The 27,727-nt window shown below is 41.9% G+C and overlaps 1 protein-coding gene across 3 annotated transcripts in view; it reads right to left on the bottom strand.

The window, feature by feature from the left end:
• cdk14.L (cyclin-dependent kinase 14 L homeolog) overlaps window positions 1–22,270 on the bottom strand; it is a 347,215-nt gene extending 324,945 nt beyond the window's left edge. Inside the window, exon 1 of one of the 3 annotated variants that reach the window (XM_041565884.1) lies at window positions 21,714–22,270. In XM_041565884.1, the coding sequence (XP_041421818.1) occupies window positions 21,714–21,804 (91 nt within the window). In that variant the 5' untranslated portion in view covers window positions 21,805–22,270. The remainder of the gene's footprint in view (window positions 1–21,713) is intronic. The other 2 variants (XM_041565882.1, XM_018266524.2) reach the window with 2 other exon arrangements.
• Between the last annotated feature and the right edge of the window lie 5,457 nt (window positions 22,271–27,727).

The following is a 27,727-nucleotide window of genomic DNA, read 5'->3' as shown; positions in this document are numbered from 1 at the left end:
GTGTACAAGGCAACAAGACACCACAGCATTAGACTCATATTACAGTGTACCTTCTGCGAAGACCTCGGAGAGGTCATATGTCAATCCATCTACCAAATATCCGTGCTGCTGTCTGCTCGACACTGATTTATTGAGATATAACAATGGCTCTGTCAACAATAAGGCTGAAGCAGTCATATTTGGGAATGTTTCTCCATCTGTGTATAGGAGCATCCTTTATATAGAAGTGATAACTAAAGCTTAACACTCCCAGCTGTTGCTGAATCTCAACTCCAAACATCATCTCCAATGGGTGTTGGAAGAACTTATCTGTATCCTTTCCTTAAATAAACTACCAGTCTTGTGCTCACAATGCAGTAAAATAATATTCATTGCCCAATTAAAGGTGAAGTTTACCATTAAAATAACCTTTAGTATGTTATCGATGGACCTGTTCTAAGCAACTGATTGTTTATGGTTTTTGTATTATCTTTTCAATTCTGTTTCACGTGTGACTCAATGTGCCCTCTATCTTATTAAAGTAACCCCCATACACAGAGCTGTCACTACACATAATGGCATAGTAACGCAGGTAGGAAAGGAGTTTCAGCTCTAAGTCCCAAAGGCTACAAGGAAGATTATTGTATTTTCATTTGCACTAGAGTTGGTAAATATGCTCTGTATTACCGCAGTCCTTTCCAATTTTCACTTGGTATAGGACTGTTCAATTTGCTTTGTATTATAGCAAAGCTATCCAATGATTATATACTGCTTTTTTAACAATAAATACACACTAGTTCCATGTTATATAAGTAAACAAACAGCTGGTAGGTACAAGTGTATAATTAAGAGTGATACTGGTATAGTTATTTAGGGAACAATTTTAATATTTATGAAGGCAATTACTGAATATGAGAGAATCCGTGAAAACGACTAGTTTTTATTATTCTACAGCATCTACACAAATAACACTCATTTTTAAATAGCACCTAATCTTTGAACAAGGAATAAATGATTCAAGCTTCAGATTCAACTTTATATCTGCTGTACTCTTAGTGAAATACAATGCCTGATTAGACTTTAAAACCGTTCTAAAATGCATCTCCAGAGTCGGTGCCAAAATGCAAATGGACAATTTTACAGGGCTCTGTGGAACATTCTGCCATCCCCCATCCTAGACAAATAACGTTAAAGTATTGAAAAGGCAGACATCATGCCAGGTTCTTTAAGGAGAACTAGAGGACACAAATTAAAGTAATTGTGAAGAAACTAGTGTTCTCCTGATTTAAACATTTTTTGAGAAGATGAGGGTCTTTCACCTTGGAGGCTTCTCTAATGAGAAGTGCTTGGATTTGACAGGTGCTCTAGTTCCACCCATACACAGACGGTATCTCTGCCAGTGATCTGATGGTACTTGCAAAGGGGTAAATGCAAAAATTACTTTTGTGGAACTGCACCTCAGCAGTAGACTTGGGAACAAACGCATTTGACCTCCTAGATCCACCTGAAAGTACATCTTGAAGGTGAATCAGGGTGAGATTGGGGGGGAACTTTGTTTACTGTTCTAAATATGTTTGGCATTATGGCTGAATGACTGGCATACCAATGTTTCCTAGATCTCCTGCTTGTTATAAGCTAAAGGGGGGGGGTGATTAAAGATGGGCCTTCAAGAGGGCCTTGAACTACTCAAGCACTGCTCTAGAACATAGCTGGAGGCTAACTCTAAATGGAGAGACAAAAATCTCACTCTAACTGACCTACTAACTTCTTTTTTGTAACATAATTTTACTAAAATTTTTCACCAAATAAAAGCGTTCAAACGTTTACATTGAATAGATAATACATGCGTGCCAGCTTACTTTTACATATGTAGTTAAGTCATCTAGGCATATGTGGTTGAATTGACAAAGTTAGATAAATTGACCATTCAAGAGTACATTAAGGTTTATCATTGCAGAAAGGTTCTGTCCTGGCTTTCACTTGTCCCCTGCCCCTAGTTTTACTGAGGGTGAGGGTATACGTTTGCAACCATTCTAGCTCCAAACTCGTAGTTACCATGGAGCCCTTATTTACAGGAATTGAGCTGTAGGGGCAAATTTACTTACCTTCGAAGTTGCGCCAGCGTTGGCTTCACCGCATTTCGCCAGACATAAATTCGCCAGGGCTGCGCAAAGTCACAAAGATGTTACGATCCGCGGCTCGAAGTTATGAGGGCAAATTTGCATACAGTGTGCAGTTAAAGTACAATGGCTGTATATGCAATGACAAATACATTACACTACACAAGACCAGGGAACCTTAATAAATGTGTTCTAATGTCCTACACATGTGCCCAAAGTATAGTTTAGGTGCCATATGTTATCAAATGTAGGGGGGGAGGAGGGTACCCTAAAAAAAATTTCGGTCTTTTCAGCCTATTACCCTATAAAAAGTTTTTTTAAAAAAAAAAAAAATTTGGACCATCCCTATCTTCTCTATTGCACTCAGCTGGGTCTGAGGTGGCAAAGTAAAGTCTGGTGCAAGAGGTTGCGTTCACGAAAATCTACAACTTACTGAATTAGCGTAGTTACGTCCATTTGCCAGAGTGCAACTTCGCCTGGCGTAAGGGTGCGAAGTAGCACTAGAGTAGGTCCACTTCGCTAGCGATTTTACGCTTTACTCAGCGAAGTGGCAAAATGACGTCACGCTGGTGAATTTTTTTTGTCACTTCGCCCTTTAGTAAATTTGCCCATAGTGTTTTGAATAGAGGTTTTTGTTATTCTCAATTCTGTTGAGCACCTCTGTTAAGGTTGATGATTGTAGCGTTTTCCATTTTGCTGCGATTGCCTGTTGGGTGCGACTTAAGTATTCTACCCATAATGTCACCCTAACTGCCCCTCAGACACTGCTCTGGGCCCTGCAGATTGTCCAGCCCCTACAGTCTGAAAATAACAGCTTTATGGAGAACAGTCCCATGGTTTGGGAATATCAACAATGGCAAATGATATGAACATGAACACGTAGAATATATATATATATAATACACAAAAGCCATGAATATCCTGTAAATTATATCCTTATAAACGGTGAGTAGTGATGTCATCAGTTATAAACGGTGAGTAGTGATGTAATTTCTGTCACATGACTCACTAAAATTTGTGTATTATAATTAATAAAGTACCCCCAGTTGTAAAATATGAGGATATTATAAGTAACCTCGGAGTTCCATGACCTGTATAAAAACACTCGGCCTTCGGCCTCGTGTTTTTATATGGTCATGAAACTCCTCGGTAACTTATAATATCCTTATATTTTACAAGAGGGGGTACTTTATTCACTATATCTATGTCGATCTATCAACCATTCTGCATGTGTTGCGAGTCATGCCTATTTATACCCCAGTGAAGAATGGAGCAAGGGGTATGATCAGGTCATGGCACTGCAAGAAGTGACCAAAACCACCTGGATTTGGTTCCCTTGAGGTTGACATCTCTGTATAGGATTACATTAGCATTCTGTAACTGGAAGTAATTAATGGCTTAGGTATGCTTAATAGGGATGTAGCGAACGGCGGAAAAAATGTTCGCGAACATATTCGCGAACTTGCGTCAAAAATGCGAACGGTTCGCGAACGTCGCGAACCCCATAGACTTCAATGGGAAGGCGAATTTTAAAAGCTAGAAAAGACATTTCTGGCCAGAAAAATGATTTTAAAGTTGTTTAAAGGGTGCAACGACCTGGACAGTGGCATGCCAGAGGGGATCAAGGACAAAAATGTATCTGAAAAATACATTGTTGACACAGCGCTGCGTTTTGTGCTGTAAAGGGCAGAAATCACACTACGTCACTCAGGTGATGTTTCTGGACACGGAATGTGAAAAAGCTCACACAGCTAGGTGGCACTTGGTTAAAGACTGGGCAAACAATGCCTGCAAGGGCAACGTATACAGTAGTGGATACGGAATATATTATTGCTGCTGTAAAAACATCACTCAGGTGATGTTTACAGACACGGAATTATTATTGTTATTTAGACAGAATGTGAAAAAGCTCACACTGTAAGGTCCCTGCTGTGTCAGCGTTGCGCCCTGGTCGGTGTGGTCGCAGGTGCAGTAATCAGGCAACTGATGTGCGCCTGCGCGCCGCATCGAATGCGGGCGACGGACGCCGGCGCGGAGGCGCGGGCGACGGTCGCGGGCGCCGGGGCGTGCGCGACGCAACGGACGCGCGCGTCGTAGCGGACGCGCGCGACGTAACGGACGCGCGCGACGGACGCACGTAACGGACGCGGTCTGATGACGTCAGTTGGCGCCAAACTAGCGCTATTTAAACCTGCTCCAGTCTCTGCTCTGTGCCTGGTTATTAGGTTTATAACTGAAACCCTAGCGTTGATACCTTCCTGACGATATTGTGTTTGACCCTGCCTGTACCTGGACTCCGATTCTTGCTTGTTGCCTTGACCTTCTGCTTGTTTACCGTTGACGATTCTCGCTGCCTGCCTTGACCCGGATATCCTGACTACGCCTTGCCTGATCCTTCTGTACCTCGTTTAGTCTCACTGGCTACTCTCCACACCCCTGCTCCCCGTTTCCAACCTCGGGTGAGTTAGTGGGTGTGTGAGGCGCTTGTGGTTCATTGTCTTCTGTTCCTACTCCTTCTACGTCTGGATCATACTGGTAAGCCTGACATTATAACCAGGCCCAGAGCAGAGACTGGAGCAGGTTTAAATAGCGCTAGTTTGGCGCCAACTGACGTCATCAGACCGCGTCCGTTACGTGCGTCCGTCGCGCGCGTCCGTTACGTCGCGCGCGTCCGCTACGACGCGCGCGTCCGTTGCGTCGCGCACGCCCCGGCGCCCGCGACCGTCGCCCGCGCCTCCGCGCCGGCGTCCGTCGCCCGCATTCGATGCGGCGCGCAGGCGCACATCAGTTGCCTGATTACTGCACCTGCGACCACACCGACCAGGGCGCAACGCTGACACAGCAGGGACCTTACACACACAGCTAGGTGGCACTTGCATACCTCCCAACTGTCCCTCTTTTGACCACTCAACCCCCTGTCCCTCTTTTGTACTGGAAAGTCCCTCTTTTCTCTGCACTGAACAGCCAGAAAAAAAACAGTTTCTAACTTAATTAGCTTTTGTCAGAGAGCTCAGAACAGCTAACAGGTGCAAATAAGATACTTTGTAACAATTTTGACTCTGGTTGGTGCTGGTAGTGGTGAACTACTAGGAGGAGCAGCACACCAGTCCCTCTTTTCTCTGAACTGAACAGCCAGAAAAAAAAACAGTTTCTAACTTAATTAGCTTTTGGCAGAGAGCTCAGAACAGCTAACAGGTGCAAATAAGATACTTTGTAACAATTTTGACTGTGGTTGGTGCTGGTAGTGGTGAACTACTAGGAGGAGCAGCACACCAGTCCCACTCCCCAACACAGCTAGACTAATAGCACTGGGCTCTTATAGTAGCAAAGTAAAAAAACAAAAAAGAAAATAAAAGCAGTCCTTACAAGGACTATTGGGTTACAGGCAGCAGTCAGCAGATGAGAGATCAGAAGCAGTGCCCACAGCAGCTACATACAGAGCACTGCAGTAGAAGGTAGATTACTAGCCAGCAAAGCTACCTAACCTAAAATGTCCCTCAAATCCCTGCAGAGTTCTGTCCCTACAATACAGAGCAGTATCAAGTAGATTACTAGCCAGCAAAGTTACTATCAACTGTCCCTCAAATCACTAAACAGCTCTCTCCCTACACTAGCTCTTCCAAGCACACACAGGCAGAATGAAAAAACGCTGCAGGGCTTCAGTTTATATATGGAAGGGGAGTGGTCCAGGGGGTGTGGGGGTGGTCCAGGAGGGAGAGCTTCCTGATTGGCTGCCATGTATCTGCTGGTCTGGGGTGAGAGGTCAAAAATAAGCGCCAGCTAAGGCGAACCCACGACGTTCGCGAACATTCGGCGGACGCGAACAGTCGATGTTCGCGCGAATTAGTTCGCGGGCGAACAGTCCGCGACATCCCTAATGCTTAATACTAAGTAAAACTAAGTTAAAAAACATGTTCACCCTATCTGAGCAACCGCTTCATACAAATATAAGAATCTAAGAATTTTTTTTTACAACTGATGATATGTAATCCCTCCTAGCATTTGTGATGTATTTTAAAAATAGTCCCCAGTCAGAAAAATAAAGAGGCAGTTTAACCCCCCTTGTTCAACTCAAGTTCAAAAAATAGGTCTTGTAATTTTACTTTTGTGTTATTTCTTGATCTTAACAGGGAAATTATAGCTCTGCCATGTTTGGTCCTTGCAAGCACGATATGTTATGATATGAGCTGGGCAAATCCATAATGGGAAAGGACCTTGGAGTCCTTGTAGAGACTTTTCTATTGGCAAAGTCTAAAGGTCACTATTCCATTCTAATCCTTCTAGATCTCTCTGCAGCCTTTGACACAGTTGACCACACACTCCTCCTTGACATTCTACACTCATCTGGCATTCGGGACACTGCTCTTTCATGGTTTACATCTTATCTGTCTGACCGTTCCTTTAAAGTTTCCTTCTCTAACTCTACTTCTACTACTTTCCCACTCTCTGTTGGAGTTCCTCAAGGCTCTGTTCTTGGCCCCCTGCTGTTCTCGCTCTATACAACTTCACTAGGAAAACTCATTCAGTCATTTGGACTTCAGTATCACCTTTATGCTGATGACACCCAACTCTACTTGTCTACTCCTGATCTCTCTAATTCTGTCCTTTCCCAAGTCACAGACTGTCTCTCTGCTGTCTCCTCCTGGATGTCACAGCGCCACCTGAAACTGAACCTTTCTAAAACAGAACTCATTATATTTACTCCAAGATCTTCCCCTGTCCCTCAGATATCACTCACCGTAAACAACACCACCTTTCATTCCACCACACAGTCACACTGCCTAGGAGTCATCTTAGACTCTCATCTGTCTTTTTCACCACACATTCAAACACTTGCAAAATCTTGCCGTATTCAACTGCGCAACATTGCTTGAATACGACCCTATCTCAGTTCAGAATCGACTAAAACACTGATTCAGTCTCTCATCATCTCCCACCTTGATTACTGCAACTTACTCCTCACAGGTATTCCATCAAGTCACCTTTCACAACTCCAATCTGTTCTAAACGCGGCCGCTAGACTCATTCATCTAGCTCGCCGCTCAACATCAGCTGCTCCCATATGTATGTCCCTTCACTGGCTCCGAATCTCTTCTAGAATCAAATTCAAATTACTTACACTCACATTCAAGGCCCTTAATAATGAAACCCCTCCCTATAATTCATCTCTAATCTCCAAATACACTCCTTCATGAAACCTCTGCTCTGCTTCTGATCTTCGCCTCACTTCTCCTCTGGTCACTTCTGCCCATTCTCGTCTACAAGACTTCTCTCGGGCTTCTGCTTTTCTCTGGAACTCTCTGCCACAAGCTGTCAGACTTTCTCCTTCTTTCCAAACTTTCAAGCGCTCCTTAAAGACCCATCTGTTTAAAGAGGCCTATTCCATGTACCTTAATTAATCATCGCTGTATCAAAAATGACAAAATGTTTATACAATCCTAATGTCTCAATTGTACCCTAACCTTTTAGTTTGTTAACTCTAATCTCTAGGTCCTTCTAAACCTATTGTACTCTGTAATCCTTGTTTGTTATCCACCATTTATTCCCTGTTTGCTATAACTGCAGTAAAGCACTGCGTATCTTGACAGCGCTATATAAATAAATGATGATGATGAGCAGAAAAATAGCAGGAAAAAATTATGTTTTAATTTTCTTATTTTTTTCTAATATTCTAAAAATGTAAAATAAGGTGAAAACATAAAAACAAGTACAGAGAAAAAGGTAATCATTTCCAAAAAATTTAATTTATCTCATTATAATGGAGTCTATGGGAGATGGCCTTTCCGTAATTCAGAGATTTCTGGATAACGGGTTTCCAGATAACAGATCCCATACCTGTATTTTCTTGGTGTTGGTGGGTTTTAATCAGTTTCTCCTGTATATCTTGTAAACTCCATGGCTTAAGGGCAATGGCACATGGTGCTATTTGTTAAGGCTCAAAACACCAGAAAACACCCTGCCATAGACAATACTGAGAATTGTCTCAAATCATATATCTCAATATCTTCTTATGCATTTTTGAGCAATTACACAATTGTTGTAAGCAAGCCACCAATGTTGTTGATAAATCACGGTGACAAGCAGAACCATGTGTCATTGCCCTAAGATGGGACTGCGTTGTAGGGTTGCCACATGCCCAGTTTTGACCCAGAAAGCCCTTCTAAAAACAGCCTGCCCAGCTTTCAAAATGAGCAAAGCCTGGTAGGATTCTCTGAGATTGATGAGGAGATTGGACAACCATTCAGCTTCCTGCACTCTTTTTTATACCCTCGTACTCGGCAGTCGAGTTTTTTTTAAACCTGCACATCACTACTACCCAGGGTAAGGAGCCTGAAAATGTGGCAACTCTACCGTGCCCAAAAAAACTCCAAACAAACAATTCTTGCTGGATTAATTTACTAATGACCAGAGGCAAGCCTGGCCAGCCGGGCACCCTAGGCAGCCCAGCCGGCCAGCTCTCTCCCCCCCCCGTCCCCTGCTTGCTCACAGTAGTAGGGCTTGCACTTGCGCAGCAGTGGCGCTCTCATGTGTATGTGTGACATCAGGGTTCACGCGTGCACAGCAACAGCTTTGACACACACATGCGTGGCAGGGGCATTGTTGGGCGCAAGTTTAGTGTCAGGTCCGGTATATGAGTAGGCAGAAGAGGTAGCTGTCCAGTGCCCTCCAATTGTTGCACCCTAGGCTGCTGCTTCTTCTGTCTGCCCCTAGTTCCGGGCCCAGGCCCGGATTTAGGGGAAGGCCCCCTAGGCCCGGGCCTAGGGCGGCAAGATGTTAGGGGCGGCAAGCAGGGGCCCTTAACATCTCTTCAGCAGCTTGTGACGTGACTGCGCTGCATATGCGTCACTCTGCGCCAGCCAGCCTCCTTATTTGCAATGGCGCGCTCTCTCTCTCCTCCTACTAGTCACGATCCCTTTTACCCTCTCAAGGCTTGATCTTTCTAACGCCCCGTGTGTGTCCCTCTGAGGTCCTGCTTCATCTTCCGCTCCCACCCAACATCCATTTCCGTCTCGCTCACTCGCTCACTCTGTGCCTCTCTGATATCACCTGCTGCCCTCATCGTCCATGAATCAATCTCCTGGCCCCATGTATAGCTCTTCACTTCTCTGCATTGCAAACTGTAACGCTCTCCTCTCTCAGCCCTCCTCCCTCATTCTTAACCCGTCACCTCTCCTACAATGGTTTCTGCGTCCCCCCCCCACCATAAATCTCTGGTGTCGCTCCCACTCACCGGTCCTGAGCTCCTTTCTTCCTTCACCACTCTCCGTCTGCAGCATTATGCCATGGTGAATCAATGAAGCCAGTAAAAAAGGTACAAAAATGAAAGTGGAACTAATGGGAAACAGACTAAATGTTGGCACTGTGCATATTAAAATAGAGCAAGACAGACACTGCATGCACACAGAAACACTGTAGATTATAATGAATAATGTACCCCCTACTGTAATTTATAAAGATACTTAAAGTCACCTCGGAGTTACGTGACCTATATAAAAGCACTCGGCCTGCGGCCTCGTGCTTTTATATGGTCATGTAACTCCTCGGTGACTTCTAATATCAGTATAAATTACAGTAGGGGGTGCATTATCCACTATATATTTTCTAATTATTGGCAACAGTTGGTGGTAGGTTAAAAAGTGTAATATACATATTGGATATATTTAAAAGTTATTTATGGTTTAATACATAATTTTTCCATTTTATTGTCTGTTATTTTATTTTGAATAAATGATTGGATAAAGATTCGCTTCCAGAAAATGCGGGGGGGGGGGGGCGGCACAGTAGCTGGGCCTAGGGGGCAAGAAGGGTAAATCCGGCCCTAGTTCCGGCCCTGCTAATGACTTTAAGACTTGTGCTTTTAATGATCTTTCCTTATTCCGTCTAGTGGTTCAGGTTTCATGGTTGATTGGCACAACCCTCTCACCATAGGATTTCTCCTTAAACAAGACAAACAGCAGGTAGTATTTTACTTTTTTTTTGTGCCGACTGATAACAAAGCGCAATGACAAGCACCACATACTGGCAAACCTGTGAAGATTCCTATTATAGCAACAAAAAAAAAAGCAAAGCTGCTGTGCCGCTGTCACAGTCACTTTAAGATGAATGTTCTGCTTTCTGACAACCTAATGAAGCAATTTTCCTTTGCTTTTCTTCTTTCGTAGGTACTTCTTAATTCCATGTGACAAGCAGACTGGTCCCAGCACCTATTGTTGTTAAATTACATATGCCCAAGTGCCATGAAGTGAGGTCTGGTTACTGCACCTGCATCATGGGGGGAAGTCACCAAAGTCTCAGATACCCAATAATATTATATAGAATATTCACTGTGCTACTGTCGTATATATATTATTGCCTCCAGTGGAAGTTAATACAAATTGATATGTTTATAATATGTTAAGAAAAAACAAACTGATATGTTTATAAAAAGTTAAGAAAAAAAGCAATTATTGGTATGGGATCCTTTATCTGGAAACCCGTTATCCAGAAAGCTCCCAGTAACGTAAAGGCCGTCTCCCATAGACTCCATTTTGATCAAATAATTCAAATTGTTTTAGAATTATTTCCTTTTTCTCTATAATAATAATAATAATAAAACAGTAACTTGTACTTGATATAATTCATCCTTATTGGAGCAAACCAATCCTAAAGGTTTTTTTTAAGTGTAAATTATTTTTTTCGAAGACTGGAGAAGCAAATTACGGAACAACCCTTATCTGAGCATTTTGGATAACATATTCCATACCTGTACATGATATGAAAGTTTTACTCACCGACTACAGACAAAACAGCCATAAAATAAGTAGACTATGTTGAAGCCAATATAGTTAATATCGTTTACAGAGAAGAAAGAGACTACTGGTTTTAACGTGGAAGGCTCAGTTTATACCTGTTTATCTGTAGCACGTTAGCAGTACTTATTCTGTTATATGGTGTTATTTTATATCAAGTTTTTTTATATTGGGATTTCAGCACTGGTTATTGTGTATCTATTAAGTCAATGAAGTAAAAACTTGGAGTTGTACAATGCAAGCTTCAAGAAACGTTCTGTAAATAGCTAGTAAGCCGACCATTTAAGGGCAGCTTTATCAAGGGTCAAATAGTAAATTTGAATATTTGAGTTTCAAAATTCACACATTTGAATATAAATCGCCCTATTCAAATGTAAATTCGAATGTGAGATTTATTACACCTCGACCATGGAAAAAGTCCTAATTCCAATATTCGCCACCTAAAACCTGCCGAGTTCATGTACAAGTCAATGGCAGAAGTCCGTTGAGCCATTTGGAGATGTTAATAGCCTTGCTGACATTCGAGTTTTTTATTCATGAGAAAAACTGGATTCATACAAATTAAAGGGCATGTAAAGTATAAAATAGAATAAGGCTAGAAATGCTTTGTTTTGTATACTAAATATAAACATGAACTTACTGCACCACAAGCCTAATCAAACAAATGATTTATGCTTTCAAAGTTGGCTACAGGGGATCACCATCTTGTAACGTTGTTAAACATCTTTGCAAGACTAAGACTGTGCACATGCTCAGTGTGGTCTGGGCTGCTTAGGGATCATCATAAACAAAGCTGCTTGAGTTCTGCATGGCTGGGAAGTAAGGCTGGGGCTCCCCCTGCTGTTCATAAGTATGATTGTTTCCCTGCTCAGCAGTTAGGGACCGTCTGACAATTCCTATCCACAGCAGTAAATAAAGGGAGAATTTCATTGAATACAGTCAGGTTTCTTATAAAAACGGTACACATTTTTTAATTAAAGTATATTGGAGATAGGTTTATTTTTCATTAAAGAAAGTAAAAATGGGATTTTATTTTTTTGCCTTTACATGCCCTTTAAATAGAATTAGAATTATCAGGCGGGAACCATTCGATCTAATATTAGACATTAAAATTTTTTCTTAAATAACCTCACAGTCAGATTGTGAGTATATTAGAATTAAAAAACAATTCACATGAATTCTAAATTCAACCTTTGATAAATGGGCCTCCCCTTGTGACGCCGGTCTTTTACGTTTTTATCTGCAGCACAGCAGTGGATTCACTATGTGGTTAAAGGAAAACTATACCCCCTGAACAATGTAGGTCTCTATAAAAAGATATCGCATAAAACAGCTCATATGTAAAACCCTGCTTCATGTAAATAAACCATTTTCATAATAATATACTTTTTTAGTAGTATGTGCCATTGGGTAATCCTAAATAGAAAATTGCCATTTTAAAAAATAAGGGCTGCCCCCTGGGATCGTAGGATTCACGGTGCACACAAACAAACCATACATGTTAGGTCACATGAGCCAATTAACAGACAGGGTTCTTTCTTTCGCTTCCACACTTCTTCCTGTTAAAGTTAGAGTTGAAGTATTTCTGGTCAGGTGATCTCTGAGGCAGCACACAGACCATCATGAAATGGTGGTTCAAGGCAAGAGATGTAAAAGGACAATATTTACTTAAATATATAACAGTTTGGTAAGATTCTCTAATATGCCACTTAATATTATATAAACTATATGTTGCTTAAATATTCATTTTGGGGGTAAAGTTTTCCTTTAAAGGGTGTGGTGTGTTGTTTCACAATGAACCTGGATTATTTACCAGTAAACACTGTGATGCGTTGTTTAAATGTTTCCTCTTTCGTTCATGCTTGAAACCTTACCAGAAACCCCACCAATATGGAAGCTGCAAGACCCATAAGAGTTTCCCACTCATGAAACTGTTCCCCATGCAAAAACGCTTATGAAGTGATGAGGATTTAAGCCGCACATTTTAAGGATGCATATCATGTAAATTGCAAGTTTTTCATTCATTTAATGGAATGCAAAAGTGAAGAAAAGCCATTTGGAAACCATATACAGATAAAAGTAAAGGTCAGGATGGTTAGATCAAGGGGAAGCGATTCCAATTCTTGAGCTGAGAGAAAGGAATTAAGTTTATATTTGAAGATTTACAGAGACGGTGATTTCTGAATTTCTGTGGCCTGAGACAGGCGAGACTTAGCAATGTGAAGCTGTACAGGTTTAAGTTTGGAATTCAACAGTTTATCCAAGCAGATTATGTTTCCATTTAGAATGTAAGTTAGCAAAGCTCTCCGTATCAGGAGTCTACCCCAACATACATCAAAACTGTATTCACAGGCAATATATTGTGTTGGGAGATGTAGACCTGAGATGTTTTCTATCCTGGCTGCTGCAATCTGAATCAGGTATAGGCAAGCTCAATTTGCAGCTATGATTCCATGAGATTCTAGCTGGCAGATAATGGCGCAACTAAAGTGTGATGGCAAAACCCTGGCCTTCAATTGGCTGAGGATCCTGATTTACTAGATTAAAGAGGTTGTTTACCTTTGCGTTAACTTTAAAAAAATATGATGTAGAGAGTGATATTCTGAGACAATTTGTAATTTATTTTTCATCCGTGGTTATTTAGCTTTTTATTCAGCAGCTCTCCAGTTTGCCATTTCTGCAGTCTGGTTGCTAAGGTCCAAATTACCCTAGCAACCTTGAACAGTGTCGGACTGGCCCACCGGGATACCAGGAAAACTCCCGGTGGGCCAAGGTGTCAGTGGGCCCTCATGCTTCTAAGCATTTGGCTTATTTTATGGCCATTCCCTATTTCTATGAGAATAAAGAGGCTAAATAGATGGAATAATATGTTATAGTATGGAAAAAAAAGAGAATAGGAGAACAGAGGTTGACTAAGGGCTCTTACTGACAAGCGTTTTTACCTGTGCTCCCCTGCGTTCAGTTTTTCTGCGTTCAGCCACAGGGGAGCGCAGGAATAGACGCATTACATTTTTTCCAATGTGGCTGTACTCACACAGGCGCGTGTAGGCGCCGAACGCAGGTTGAGACGCAACATGCTGCATTTTTCCTGCGTTCGGCGCCTACATGCGCCTGTGTGAGTACAGCTCCATTGGAAAAAATGTAATGCGTCTATTCCTGCGCTCCCCTGTGGCTGAACGCAGAAAAACGGAAAGCAGGAGAGCGCAGGTAAAAACGCTCGTCAGTAAGAGCACTAAGGAAAGGAAGAAAATAATACTTAGAGTGGGCCCCTGGTCTAAAGGTGTTTGGGTGGGCCCCTGGTCTAAGGGTTTTTGGTGGGCCCCTGGTATCCTAGTCCGACACTGACCTTGAATTGTTTTGAATAAGAGGCTAGAATATGAATAGGAGAGGTCTGAATAGAAAGCTGAGTAATAAAAAGTAGCTATAACTATACCTTAGTAGCCTTGCAGAGCATATGGGTCAGTGACCTACATTTGTAAGCCGGAAAGAATCAGAAGTGAAATAATTCTAAAACTATAAAAAAAGAAAAAAATGAAGGTCAATGGAAAACTTTCTTAGATATTGCCATTCTACAACATACAAAGCCCTTTTTAAGTAACTTGGCCCTATCAAACACCCCACAAAGACTTCTCCCTTGACATTTTGATATTACAGTTCTGCTACATTATTTCTGTGCTGGCCAACCCCTTTTCAGTGGCTACAGAGCAAATAAAACAATATAATGGCCATGCAGCAGATCCATACATGCCCCTTCGTTGTGGAACTGTTTCAATCTGTAGCCAGAGTTGGCTAACACTTTTGTATTTTCCTGACTAATTCAGCCAGATTTCACACATCCACATATCTCCTGGTCTCCTTGCAGCAACATCTATAAACACTGTGGCAAAGTGCAACACGACAGACAGATAATCACTTCTTCTTTAGACACCTAATTGTAACATGTACCTATAGTAAAGACTGGGGGAGGGCACCAAGGGACTCCTTATGGTGAATACACTGGTGCAATAGATGAAAATAGTGACTAAAATACCTGCAGTTGTCAGAAAGCATTTCTAAAAACCTAAGAAGCATCTAACTGCATCTACAAAACCACTGCAGCTGTGTAAGATAAGGAATCTCAGAATACTACCAACTACAGCTCAAACACCAAGTAATTGTCCATATCACTGACCTCACAAGTGTGTAATTAAGAGAGGTTATCATCTTCCCTAGCACTGAAACCTCACGGGGAAAGCTGTCAGAATTCAGTACAAATAGACTTGAAAATTCGATCCGGCCCCTATTTAATAAAAGAATCGGATATCTAAAACTCGAACGAATATTACCGACCATCAGGAAGGCTAGTAACATCTTCAAATTGGTCACTGGACCTCTCCCATTGACATACATAAACTCGGTAGGTTTTAGGCGGCGAATAGTTGAATACAAATTGTTACAAGGTTCAAAGTTTGATAAATCTAAAAAAATTCAAATCGAGTTCACAATTCAAATTTGAGAGTTTTGACCATAAAAAAATTCGAATTTTCAATTAGACCCTTCATAAATCCTGTCCCTAAATATCGTGATAAAGTGGCATAAAAGAAAATACATCATTTTATAAATTGACCATTCATTTTAAACTGCTTTTTGCACAAATGTTCCAGTGTAAATCGTTTTACAAAGCATCATACTATAAATAGGCCCCTAATAGCACAGACCAAGGGGACAGACAGTGAAATATAAAAGCTCATGCCCGTCCAAATGTACCCCTTTTACTGCACTGTGTCTTGGGTACCATGGGAGAATGTAATTAAAGTCACAAAGAGAAAAACAATTCGCACCATAAGAATAAAAATCCACATCTCGCAATGTAATATTGTTCCTTAAACTGTTATTGCATTGTGAATTTTAATTGCTTGAAGGTGTCGTAATCTTTTGGAGCAAACATAACGACTTTTTCAGTAAGAAGTTTTATTACATTTACTGCGCATTGGCACAAACTATAAAATTCGCAAACGGTCTTCCACTGTCAGAAGTGGTCGCTAGACAGTTTCCGGGTTCGCAAAAGCTATATTCAATTCGCGCAAAGCAAAATTTGTTCGCAAAAAGGCAAGATTTTTGGATTGCGAATAGTTTTTCCATTACTGACTTTTATTACATTCCCCCACAAGCGTTTGCCGTTATGACTGGGTTGTGTCCATTTTTATAAAGAATAAATAATTGAGTAATAAACTAATTTTCACCCGAAAACTTCGAGGTATTGCCCGAAACCCAGCGCACATGAAAAAATCATTGGGACTTCTCCCATTGACTTATATATGCTTGATAAAGGGGTTCACCCCGAAACGTTGCACTTCTGCAAAATAAACTCAGCAAGGGCTTGTACCTGCTTGAAAGAACGTTTGTGTGCCAGTGAAATGTTTCTTCGTTAGTACTATTGAGGTTGCCGAGGCCTCCTTAACAGTGCACCGGGTCATCTTATCGTGGAGAGCCAGGGTGTGCAAGCGTGGTAATCCTGTACTTATATTCAACCTCGACAGGTCTGAGATGCAGGATTTTCAGATTTGGACTTTTCCATCCTCGGGGTTTAATTAATTCCTAAAAATTCGTGATTTTTTTAAAAGTCAGATTTTATAAAAAAAATTGAATTCGGAGTTTAGTAAATAACCCCCTAAGTGCCATATAATGTGCATAGAATATACTCATGAAACTTTCTGGTGACTTAAATAGCTGCTATGTTATTCCATCACATTAATAATTGAAAATGTGCTAAAATGCTAATTTAAAAAGATAATAGTATTAGGGAACACGCCAGTGGACTGAAAACCACAGGTGGTCTTTGAAGGTTTCTATAGGGCCTATAATCTGCTCATGAGCTTGAAGGCTTCCTTATATTACATCATCACATCATCATTTTAATGGGATCCAGCCTGCTAGCATATGTGTAGAACAGATACATTTCCAACGAAGCACAGAGCTCTGATCTGGTTAATGAAGGACACTGTGTAATGCACAAGAAGTCATATATTCACTGAAACATGTATTGTGCAGAAATATATGCAGGAGATACCCCTAGAGCAGGGATCCCCAACCTTTTTAACCCGTGAGCAACATTCAGAAGTAAAAGGAGTTGGAGAGCAACACAAGCATGAAAAATGTTCTTGGGGTGCCAAATAAGTGCTGTGATTGGCTGTATGGTAGCCCCTATGAGGATTGTCAACATACACTAAGGCTCTGTTGGGCAGTGCACCTGGTTTTTATACAACCAAAACTTGCCTCCAAGCCTGGAATTCAAAAATAATCTCCTGCTTTGAGGCCACTGGGAGCAACATTCAAGGGGTTGGAGAGCAAAATGTTGCTCACGAGCTACTGGTTGGGGATCACTGCCCTAGAGGATGGTTCATTCTCCCATGCAAAAAAGAGCATTCTCCTGGGGAACTTGTAAAGGGATCTTGTAAAGGGAATATGACAAATACTATCCAAGAGTTTGGACACATGGGTGTTATTTGACCTGCCCAGTGTCATTCAGCTTTTAAAGAGAATATGACAAATACCAGCCAAGGGTTTCTTCACACGGGTGTCATATAATCTGTCCAGTGTGTGATAAATTGCTTCCAATACTTTCCTTCGTCACAGTTTGTCAACATATTGACCGTGCATGTTAGAATCTTCCTCAGGACACTGTTAATGCCTGTATCTGTAGACAAGCCATCTCCATGTAATAAGTGGGAGGCCACATGAGTAAGGTCAGCACATCACTGAGAAATTCAGGGGCATCTCTAATACATGCATGTTGCAGGGTTGCACTGTTTGCATTTAAATAAAATCACTGTGGGTTCAGGGTGTCCCTGAATTTTCAAATGATCTGGTAACCCTACACATAAGCAAAATAAAAAAATGGAACAAGGTGTTCAGGTTATCTTCCAAAATGCAAAGGGTGATGATACATTCACATTGCCTACTGCCCATTACCTAGTGCCATTTATGATGACCGCTCTAGGAGGCAGTTGTATCAGAACTCTCTACAATTTCTCATGGCTGGTCTTCCCAGACTAATAATCTTATCCTCTGATGCCATCTCTTGATACTACCTCTTGCCAGGCCCGGATTTGTGGAAAGGCCTCCAAGGCCCGGGCCTAGGGCAGCAAGATTTTAGTGGGCGGCACGCTGCCCAACCACACCCACATTGGTTCAGAAACACTGGGGATGCGCATAAGATACAATAGTTTTTTAAACTTCCCATGCGCTTATCCTCATTGCACATGGGGGCGACGAATGTCAGCGGGCCTAGGGGTGTCCACTATGTAAATCCGGCTGCCTCTTGATATGTGTATGATTCAGTCAGGGCCGACATTAGAAATCACGGGGCCCCGTACAAAAAACATTTTCGGGGCCCCATCCCAGATCCCGCCCACTCCACTGGACACACCCCTGATCCAACCCAGCCAAGGCCAAATTGGTCAAAAACCCACATACTCCCTGGCAAGCCTCGCCCCCTGGAACCCACACAAACCTTAAGATAAACCTGAAACCACAGTGTGTTCCTCCTTTGAACTGTAAGTTAAACCCAAAATCTAGACTGTGAGAGCCTACAGACACTGGTGCCACTGAGCCTGCAACTCTTCTCTTATCCTTGCACTGCTCATGTGATAATGAACTTAATGAAAGTTGTATGCTACCCAGATGTGGACTGTTCCCACCATGGGGGGCCCAGGGCCCACCGGGACTGCTGTCCAGGGCCCCCCCTTGCTGCTGCCCCACGCCGGTCGCATGCGCAGATGGCTAAGGTTTTTTTTTTTTAAATCACACGATGGGGTCTGGAGGAAGGAGGGAAGGGGCGAGACAGCCGGCTAGGGACGGCTCCCAGGTGAACGGCGGGTGGTGCAGCCAATGAGTGGTAGGCAGCGTGTAGGCATAGCCAATAGACTTGGATGTAGAGTGGGAAGGGGCGGGGTGTAGTGCTGAGGGAGGTAGTGAGCGCCATTGGGGACAGGCCAGATGGGAGTGCTCCGGGGCCAGGGATTATCACTCTCCTTTAAGGGGGGTCCGGCTCTTTTGAAAAGTGCAGCACTGCCTTTAGGCCCGGGCTCAGTAGACTTGTACCCCCTGTGCCCCCCTGATGGCAGCCCTGACTTCAGTTCCCCAAATAAGAAAGGGAACATCTCCCAGAAACTGTTGTACAGATCTGCTCATTTTGGCCAATGACTTCATGAACAGTGGCCTATGCTTTAAAAACTTTGGTCCACAGCTGCTAAATTCAGCCTGTGTATGGCCACCTTAATAGAGCATACTGACTATAGCGGATAATAAATATTCCGAGCCCATTGAGAGTTAATGAATAAGTTATTATAAGAGCTCTAAGAATGTACAGTAAGTGGCAACAAAACAGCCAGTTTTCCAGTAACACGTCCCCTAATTAAGTCTCCAACATTGTCAGTTCTGTAAAACCGTGTTCCTTCATGTGCCAGCCCTACAAAGAACAGAGTGCATTAAGCAGCCTGTGTGTCTTGGACAATAAGATGCTGCTGTATAATAGTCCCGGTCTGCCTGTCCCACCAGCTGCCGCTTCATGTCTCTTCATTACGGCCAAGTGATTGTCTCCCTGTACGACTGCAAGTGAGAGCCTGCTGCTCCCTGGCAAGAAACACTCAGTCCTGAGAACAACTGGAAATAATTATGGAAAACCAACGCCTTCCTTACAAAACTCTCTGTAAGTTCCTAAGTGCATGAATAACACCCAGTGAGAGTAAAAGCAGTAGGAACAAGCAATTCTATGGGGCAAGACCTAAAAATGAAACATGAAATGAATATAAACAATATATATATTTTTTAAAAAAAATAAGTGCTTCTCTATTTAGAATTCAATACTAACCACAATTATCTTCTATACAGGGTTTCCGGGTCCATTATCTGGAAACCCATTCTCCAGAAAGCTCTGAATTATGGAATCTCCCATAGACTCCATTATATCCAAATGAACCCAATTTTTGAAAAATGATTTCCTTTTTTCTCTGTGATAATCAAAGAGTAGCTTGTACTTGGTCCAAACAAATATATAATTGATCCCTATTGGAAGAAAAAACAGCCTATTGGGGTTATTTAATGTTTACATGATTTTCTAGTAGACTTAAGGTATGAAGATCCACATTACGGAAAGATCTGTTATCTGGAAAACCCCAGGCCCCACGCATTCTGGATAACAGGTCCCATACCTGTACTAAATACCAAGTATATAGTCAGCCAGGTAGTTGGGTATATGATATGTATATAATATGCTCAGCATATAATTCAATACTAACTGCTATCACCTTCTATACTAAACAGTCTGGAGAATGATATACAGGTATAAATAAATAGTATAATATATTTAATAGTGATCAATATATGCTATGCTAACCACTGTAACTTTCTATACTAAACACAGAGTATAACAAGTAGCCTGCAATATGATATATATATGTGTGTGTGTAATAGTGGTTAGTATAGCACTATACTGTATACCGATTACTATATATATATTTATATATATATATATATATATATATATATATATATATATATATATATATATACAGTATATATAATAGTAATCAGTATACAGTATAATGCTATACTAACCACTATTACTTTCTATACTAAATACCCAATATCAAGCTATGTAAGTAGCCTGGAGTATGTTACAGGTATGGAACCTGTTATCCAGAATGCTCGGGACCTGGGGTTTTCCGGATAACAGATGTTTCCATAATGTGGATCTTCATACCTTAAATCTACTCGAAAATCATGTAAGCATTAAATAAACCCAATAGGCTGGTGTTGCTTCCAATAAGGATTAATTATATCTTAGTTGGGATCAAGTACAAGCTACTGTTTTATTATTACAGAGAAAAATGAAATCATTTATAAAAATGTAGATTATTTGGATAAAATTGCATCTATGTATCTAGGTTTCCGGATACCATGTCCCGTATCTGTATATTGGATTGGTGTGTAATGCTTTACTAATCACTAGTAAACGTTCTATACTAGACATCAAATATAACCACCCAAGTAGCCAGGAGTATCATATATCTAATAGTGATCATTATATAATATAATACTAACCAGTACTACCTCTTAAATGAAAAAGCATTTATACATGTATCTAAGTGACAGAGTATTAGGGGGATAGGAGCCGGGAACGTAATGCTATAGGGAGCTGCCCCCCTCTTGACTCAGTAGGACCACCAAGGGAAACCAATTACCCACCACATAGTAAATACAGGAAAAAACCAAAGCTTTTGTAAGGTCTCTAGGGAAGCCCAAGTGTCAATCACTTTTCAGCTCAAAGAAGCCCAGCCCCATGCAGGTACCTGGACAGAATTCTGATTGACAGCCATCAGTTCAGCATACCAAGTGCGTACAATGTGTTTTTGCTCATGTGAAACTGGACTATCCCATTGGTCCACTTGTCTATATAAATCATAGCATGAAATCCACTCAATAAAAATGCCAGTGGGCTTCTAATATATAATTATATTATTGTGGGTATTGATGTCACCCTGGATCCCAACTCACATCTGTCAAAGTGCAACTCTAAGTAAGCCTGGAGGTGCCCCCTATATAGAGATGCATAGACTTGTAGTTGAACAACAGCACATTATATATATATATATACATGTATATTAGGAATACAGCACATGGGAATACAGAATATTAAAGCATGTCAGGCAGAGGCCAAGCAACATCTGGGCTGTACATAGCACAAATGCTTCACTAGTAAAAGTTCATTGTGGGACTGGGAGGAAATAGGGGAAAGAGTTTAGTATCATTAGGGGGAAAGAACCGGCGCCGGCTCCGCACTTACCTATTCGGCTAAAACTGTCAGATAAAGTTCTGCGCAACTTTTTCATCTTGCCGATTTTCTGAGCAGGCTGCGACTCAATCATATCACACATATATATATCCAGCCGGCCAGTCAGCAGCAGCAGCAGCAATGCCAAGCGAGGGAAATCAGCCAAAACTCTTCTTCCCCCTCCCAGAGACTTCAGCGGAATCACTAATGATTGTCCGACCGGCACAGCTTCTCTCCCCCGCCAGCTGCAGCCTGACTCATGTCTGCCCCCTGCTCCAGCGCTACTGAGGATGAGCCACCAGCAATCAGTCAGCAGGAGGAATGGGGTTAGTATTGGGGTGATAGTCCAGCCAAGAGACAGGGGCAATGTCACAGCGAGGGGAAACCCATGGGGAAGTGAAAGAGCAACTCCCCTCTGCTGCTGCGGCTTCTTACTCAGCTCTGTGCTCTCTGTTCTCTCGCTCCCACCCCTCCTCTCTCCTCCTCGTCATTGTACTGTTTATATTGCTCCTTACAATGATCAGCCACATCCAGCGCCGGACTGTAACTCTAGGCTGCCTTTTGCGCTCAGCACACACACACACACACACTTGCGCTAGTTCCACGCCGCCATCTAGTGGCCGAATAACGTAATTACAGCCAGGTGAAAGTACCACGTTTTTTTGTCTTCTGCTCAACTGCAGGGATTTGCTGCTTCCCTCCACCACAGCACCATATATGGTAAGAATACTAAAGAGTCTATACTAGGTGCCCTTTAACTAGTGGGAGTTTGTTTATTAAATTCAGTCACTGGGTCTGGGACACCAGGGGTCCACGTCCACCCAAAAACCTTTAGACCAAGGGCCCCCTCTAAGTATTATTTTCTTCCTGTCCTCACTCAACCTCTATTCTCCTATTCTCTTTTCTTTACATACTATAATCTATTATTCCATCTATTTAGACTTTTTATTCTCATAGAAATAGGGAATGGCCATGAAATAGGCCAAATGTTTAGAAGCAGGAGAGCCCACTGACACCTTGGCCTACCGGGAGTTTTCCTGGTATCCCAGTGGGCCAGTCCGACACTGTATAAAAACCATGATTATTAATATTAATTAGAGGCGATTCGTTTTCACTGTTTCTCCAAACATCTTTATGGCAGATGCACCCTGCAGTATTGTGCTTAGTATTCTGGCTACATTTGTGCAGCAGCTATTGGAGCAATGCAATAGCCAATATACATCATTCTGCAGCAGTGACACTATATCAGCTTGAAACTGGTGCTATTAACTGGTTAATAAACAACCTGGCGTTGAGAAACGCTGATTATTATTCTTCATTTTGCTATATTCATTCTTTTATAACGTTTACTTTCGTTTTATGTGTGTCTGCTCTGTGTTCAAATCCATAAGACTCCAATAACATGTATTGCTATTAGGGATGCACTGAATCCACTATTTTGGATTCGGCCAAACCCCCGAATCCTTCGCAAAAGATTCGGGCGAATACCATATGCAAATTTACTTCCTTGTTTTATGACAAAAAGTCCTGTCATTTCCCTCCCTAACCCTAATTGTTTATGCAAATTAGGATTCGGTTCAGCTGGGCAGAAGGAACCGAATCCTGGATTCTGTGCATCCCTAATTGCTATACCTAGCTATTGCATATAAAACACCCATTTTTGATCAGCTCATGCTCATCTCTTTAAAATGAATTCATGTTACACAAGGGCTTATTACTAATGATAAATAAGCAGCACAGAAACAAGTGCATTCTGCAGCATGCGTCTGGACTGACTGCAAACTAGCCATGCAGCACAGGGATTTTATAGGCTGCTTGCTTTAAAGGGCATGTAAAGGCAAAAAAACTAAATCCCATTTTTACTTTCTTAAATGAAAAAGAAACCTATCTCCAATATACTTTAATTAAAACATGTGTACCGTTTTTATAAGAATCCTGACTGTATACAGTGAAATTCTCCCTTCATTTACTGCTGTGGATAGGAATTGTCAGACGGTCCCTAACTGCTGATCAGGGAAACAATCATACGTATGAACAGCAGGGGGAGCCCCCACCTTACTTCCCAGCCATGCAGAACTCAAGCAGCTTTGTTTATGATGATCCCTAAGCAGCCCAAACTAGGGATGTCGCGGACTGTTCGCCCGCGAACTAATTCGCGCGAACATCGACTATTCGCGTTCGGCGAATGTTCGCGAACGTCGCGCGACGTTCGCCAATTTGGGTTCGCCTTAGCTGGGCGCTTATTTTTGCCCTCTCACCCCAGACCAGCAGATACATGGCAGCCAATCAGGAAGCTCTCCCTCCTGGACCACCCCCACACCCCCCTGGACCACTCCCCTTCCATATATAAACTGAAGCCCTGCAGCGTTTTTTTCATTCTGCCTGTGTGTGCTTGGAAGAGCTAGTGTAGGGAGAGAGCTGTTAGTGATTTGAGGGACAGTTGATAGTAACTTTGCTGGCTAGTAATCTACTTGATACTGCTCTGTATTGTAGGGACAGAACTCTGCAGGGATTTGAGGGACATTTTTAGGTTAGGTAGCTTTGCTGGCTAGTAATCTACCTTTCTACTGCAGTGCTCTGTATGTAGCTGCTGTGGGCAGCTGTCCTGCTGCTGATCTCTCATCTGCATCTGTTCTTCAAACAACTGCCACCCTAGCTGTGTGATCTTTTTCACATTCTGTCTAAATATCAATAATAATACCGTCTCCAAGAAACACCACCTGAGTGACGTTTTCCAAGCAGCAATAATATATTCCGTATCCACTGCTGTAGTGTATACGTTGCCCTTGCAGGCATTGTTTGCCCAGTCTTTAACCAAGTGCCACCTAGCTGTGTGAGCTTTTTCACATTCCGTGTCCAGAAACATCACCTGAGTGACGTAGTGTGATTTCTGCCCTTTACAGCACAAAACGCAGCGCTGTGTCAACAATGGATTTTTCAGATACATTTTTGCCCTTGATCCCCCTCTGGCATGCCACTGTCCAGGTCGTTGCACCCTTTAAACAACTTTAAAATCATTTTTCTGGCCAGAAATGTCTTTTCTAGCTTTTAAAATTCGCCTTCCCATTGAAGTCTATGGGGTTCGCGACGTTCGCGAACTATTCGCATGTTTTGTCGCAAGTTCGCGAATATGTTCGCGAACATTTTTTTCCGCCGTTCGCTACATCCCTAGCCCAGACCACACTGAGCATGTGCACAGTCTTAGTCTTGCAAAGATGTTTAACAAAGTTACAAGATGGAGCCAACTTAAAGCATAAATCATTTGTTTGATTAGGCTTGTGGTGCAGTAAGTTCATGTTTATATTTAGTATACAAAATACAGCATTTCTAGCCTTATTCTATTTTAGACTTTACATGCCCTTTAAAGAGAAGAGCTGTTGATAATTCTCATAGGCCTCATGCACAGCTTTATATGCTGCTATAGTGTTTGCATATAAAACGAATACAAGTGGATAAGAGAATTCATACTATGACACTGGGAGTGCTGCAACTAATACACTCCTAGTAAAGGTGCTGCATTTGAAAGACAAGTGAATGGATACCCCTGAATGGACAATGATTTAGAAGGATTCTATTTCTCCTGCAGGCAACCACTAGCTACTGATCTGCCATATACAGTAGCATTGCTGACCAAGAGGCGCTTCATCTTTAAGTTAACTTTTAGTATGTCATTGAATGGCTAATTCTAAGTCAATTTTCAGCCGGACTTTTTTTTCCCTCATTTATAGTTTTTGAATTATTTGTGTTCTTCTTTCCAGTCACTGCCCCCATCTAAAACAACAAAAGCTCTGCATTCTCCAGCCACTTTCATCACAAGGTGCCAGGATAGTCCCTAAAAAAGAAAAGCAGGAGGTGTTGGGTGCCAAGGATTCTTGTGAACTATCTGAATGTCTCATCATGCAAACAGTCAGTCAGTCTGGTGTGCACATAGCAATGCAGTTATCAGGGGAATTCCCTGGTTCTATAATGGCAGCTCACAACATGACTGGAAAACTGAGACTGACATCCCTCCATTAGTGCCTCACTACCTCCTTAATGGAGCTGAAGATTACCTGCACTTAATTGCTAGTTACAGTTCCTTATACTGTACATACTGTCTAAACCGCTAACTGATCTCTAGCTGACAGATACCTTGGTAGAGTGCATAATAAGCAGCTCCCAGGGAGACCCCAACTTCATGCTGCATCCATCTCTTGCAGAAGAGCCCCAGGCTGCTCTTATTTCTTGATCACCCTCTTATAATTTATGTACAGGTATCTCATTAGTTAGGGTCCAAAGCAAACTGGTAGTGTTCAGTGGTGTAACTAGAGTGCGCCAGGCCCCCTGCAATAAAACCTTCAGAGGGGCCTCAGATCCCCATCCTCCCACCCATGTACCGCCTCCGCCTCCCCATGACCCACCCTGTCTCTGCCCATGTTCCGCCCAGACTCTGCCCACATCCCGCCTTACTTGCGCCCCTTTCCTCGCCGGTAAGAGAGCGGCTGGGGGAGGAAGAGGTTTTTTTATTAGCTGTATAGGAAGCAAACCCTAAAGTCCAGGCCCCCCTGTTCCCTGAGCCCCCCTGCGACTGCTGGGTCTGCTTCCTCTATAGTTACACCACTAGTAGACAAGAACAAGGGACTCACTTGTTCAGGACCTGGAGGAAGCAGTGGTGTAACTAGATATTACTGGGCCCCACAGCAAATCATTTTGCAAGCCACCAAAATGTCTAGATGTTGCATTGTTTTATCAATATTTATTATATTATATATGAATACACTATATACTGTATAGCGCCTCATGGCTCTCCTATACCTGGGCCCCCTGCAGCCACAGCCAGGGTCTGCTTCCTCTGCAGTTATGCCTCCAGGAGGAAGCTACTCCAGTGAAATGTACATCAGTCTGTGACCCAAGTAACGGTATATTGAGGGTGTCGGCAGGATAGTGGTGACTGTAAGGGACACGCCATGGAATGGCAAGTATATGACATCTGAACGTATATGAAGTTTAAAGTCTAGCATCATCCCTGTGGAGAAATTAGTCTGACAGTTGGGGAGCGAGGAATGTGAGATTGTCATCTAATCGTTATACCCATTGACTGAATACTGTGGTTAAAAGAAAACTATACCCCGTTCAATGTAGGTCTCTATAAAAAAATATTGCATAAAGAGAGATATAGAAGGGCGATTTGTACTATCTATATTACGTTCTGTTTAGTTTATTTAATATGCCACTTAATATGATATAAACTATCTGTTGGTGAAGGATAGTTCTGGGGGTAAAGTTGTCCTTTAAGCATGTCACAAAGGATATGTAACTTGTTTGCTATTTAGGCACACAGTGGAGATTTCTCTCGCCCCTCGGTGTGCATAAGGGAATTGCACTTTCTTGATAATATTATGTGAAGTTTGGAGAGAGATAATTGGGCTTGAGTGGAAAATATTAAGAATTTAATCACACTTTGAGGTGTGACTTTTAGCACCTTTAATATGTACAATTACATTTAAATTTTTTTCTCCAGAATCAAATGAGTGCGCTGCTTAACCAATAATTATCAACATTTCTTTACCTGTAGTAATTGTTGTGGGGGATTTTCCAAATCGTACTGGTCCCGTTTTAACTTTTCACACATACTGTTGAACTGTAACTCACCACTTACAGGAATTGTAAAAGGAATTTAATACTATAATAAAGGCATAGAGGAGGAGTCTTTAGAACTCCTGAAGAGCGCTGAGAGCAAATTGTCGGTATCATTACACAAGAGCTCACAGTTTCTTATTATTATTAACATGTATTTATATAGCGCCAACATATTTCGCAACGCTAGTTTAAAAGTGGATTAACGTGTTTTCTGATACAGAGTAAATCTAACTTTTGCCGGTTACATCAACGGTACATTTTAGTTAAGGGAGGGTGGGGGACTGTTTATTATATTTATACTTTTTATATATTATATATGTTTTCTATTTTGCTGTTTCGATCATTACTAAATAAAGGGACTTCAAGCCAGTTTAGATAACTGGTTAGATACATTTCTGGTATTAGTG

This window comes from Xenopus laevis, chromosome 6L (assembly GCF_017654675.1).
Source record: "Xenopus laevis strain J_2021 chromosome 6L, Xenopus_laevis_v10.1, whole genome shotgun sequence".
NCBI lineage: Eukaryota > Metazoa > Chordata > Amphibia > Anura > Pipidae > Xenopus > Xenopus laevis.
The sequence above is the reverse complement of the archived record's forward strand: the minus strand, read 5'-3'. Positions and strand labels throughout refer to the sequence as shown.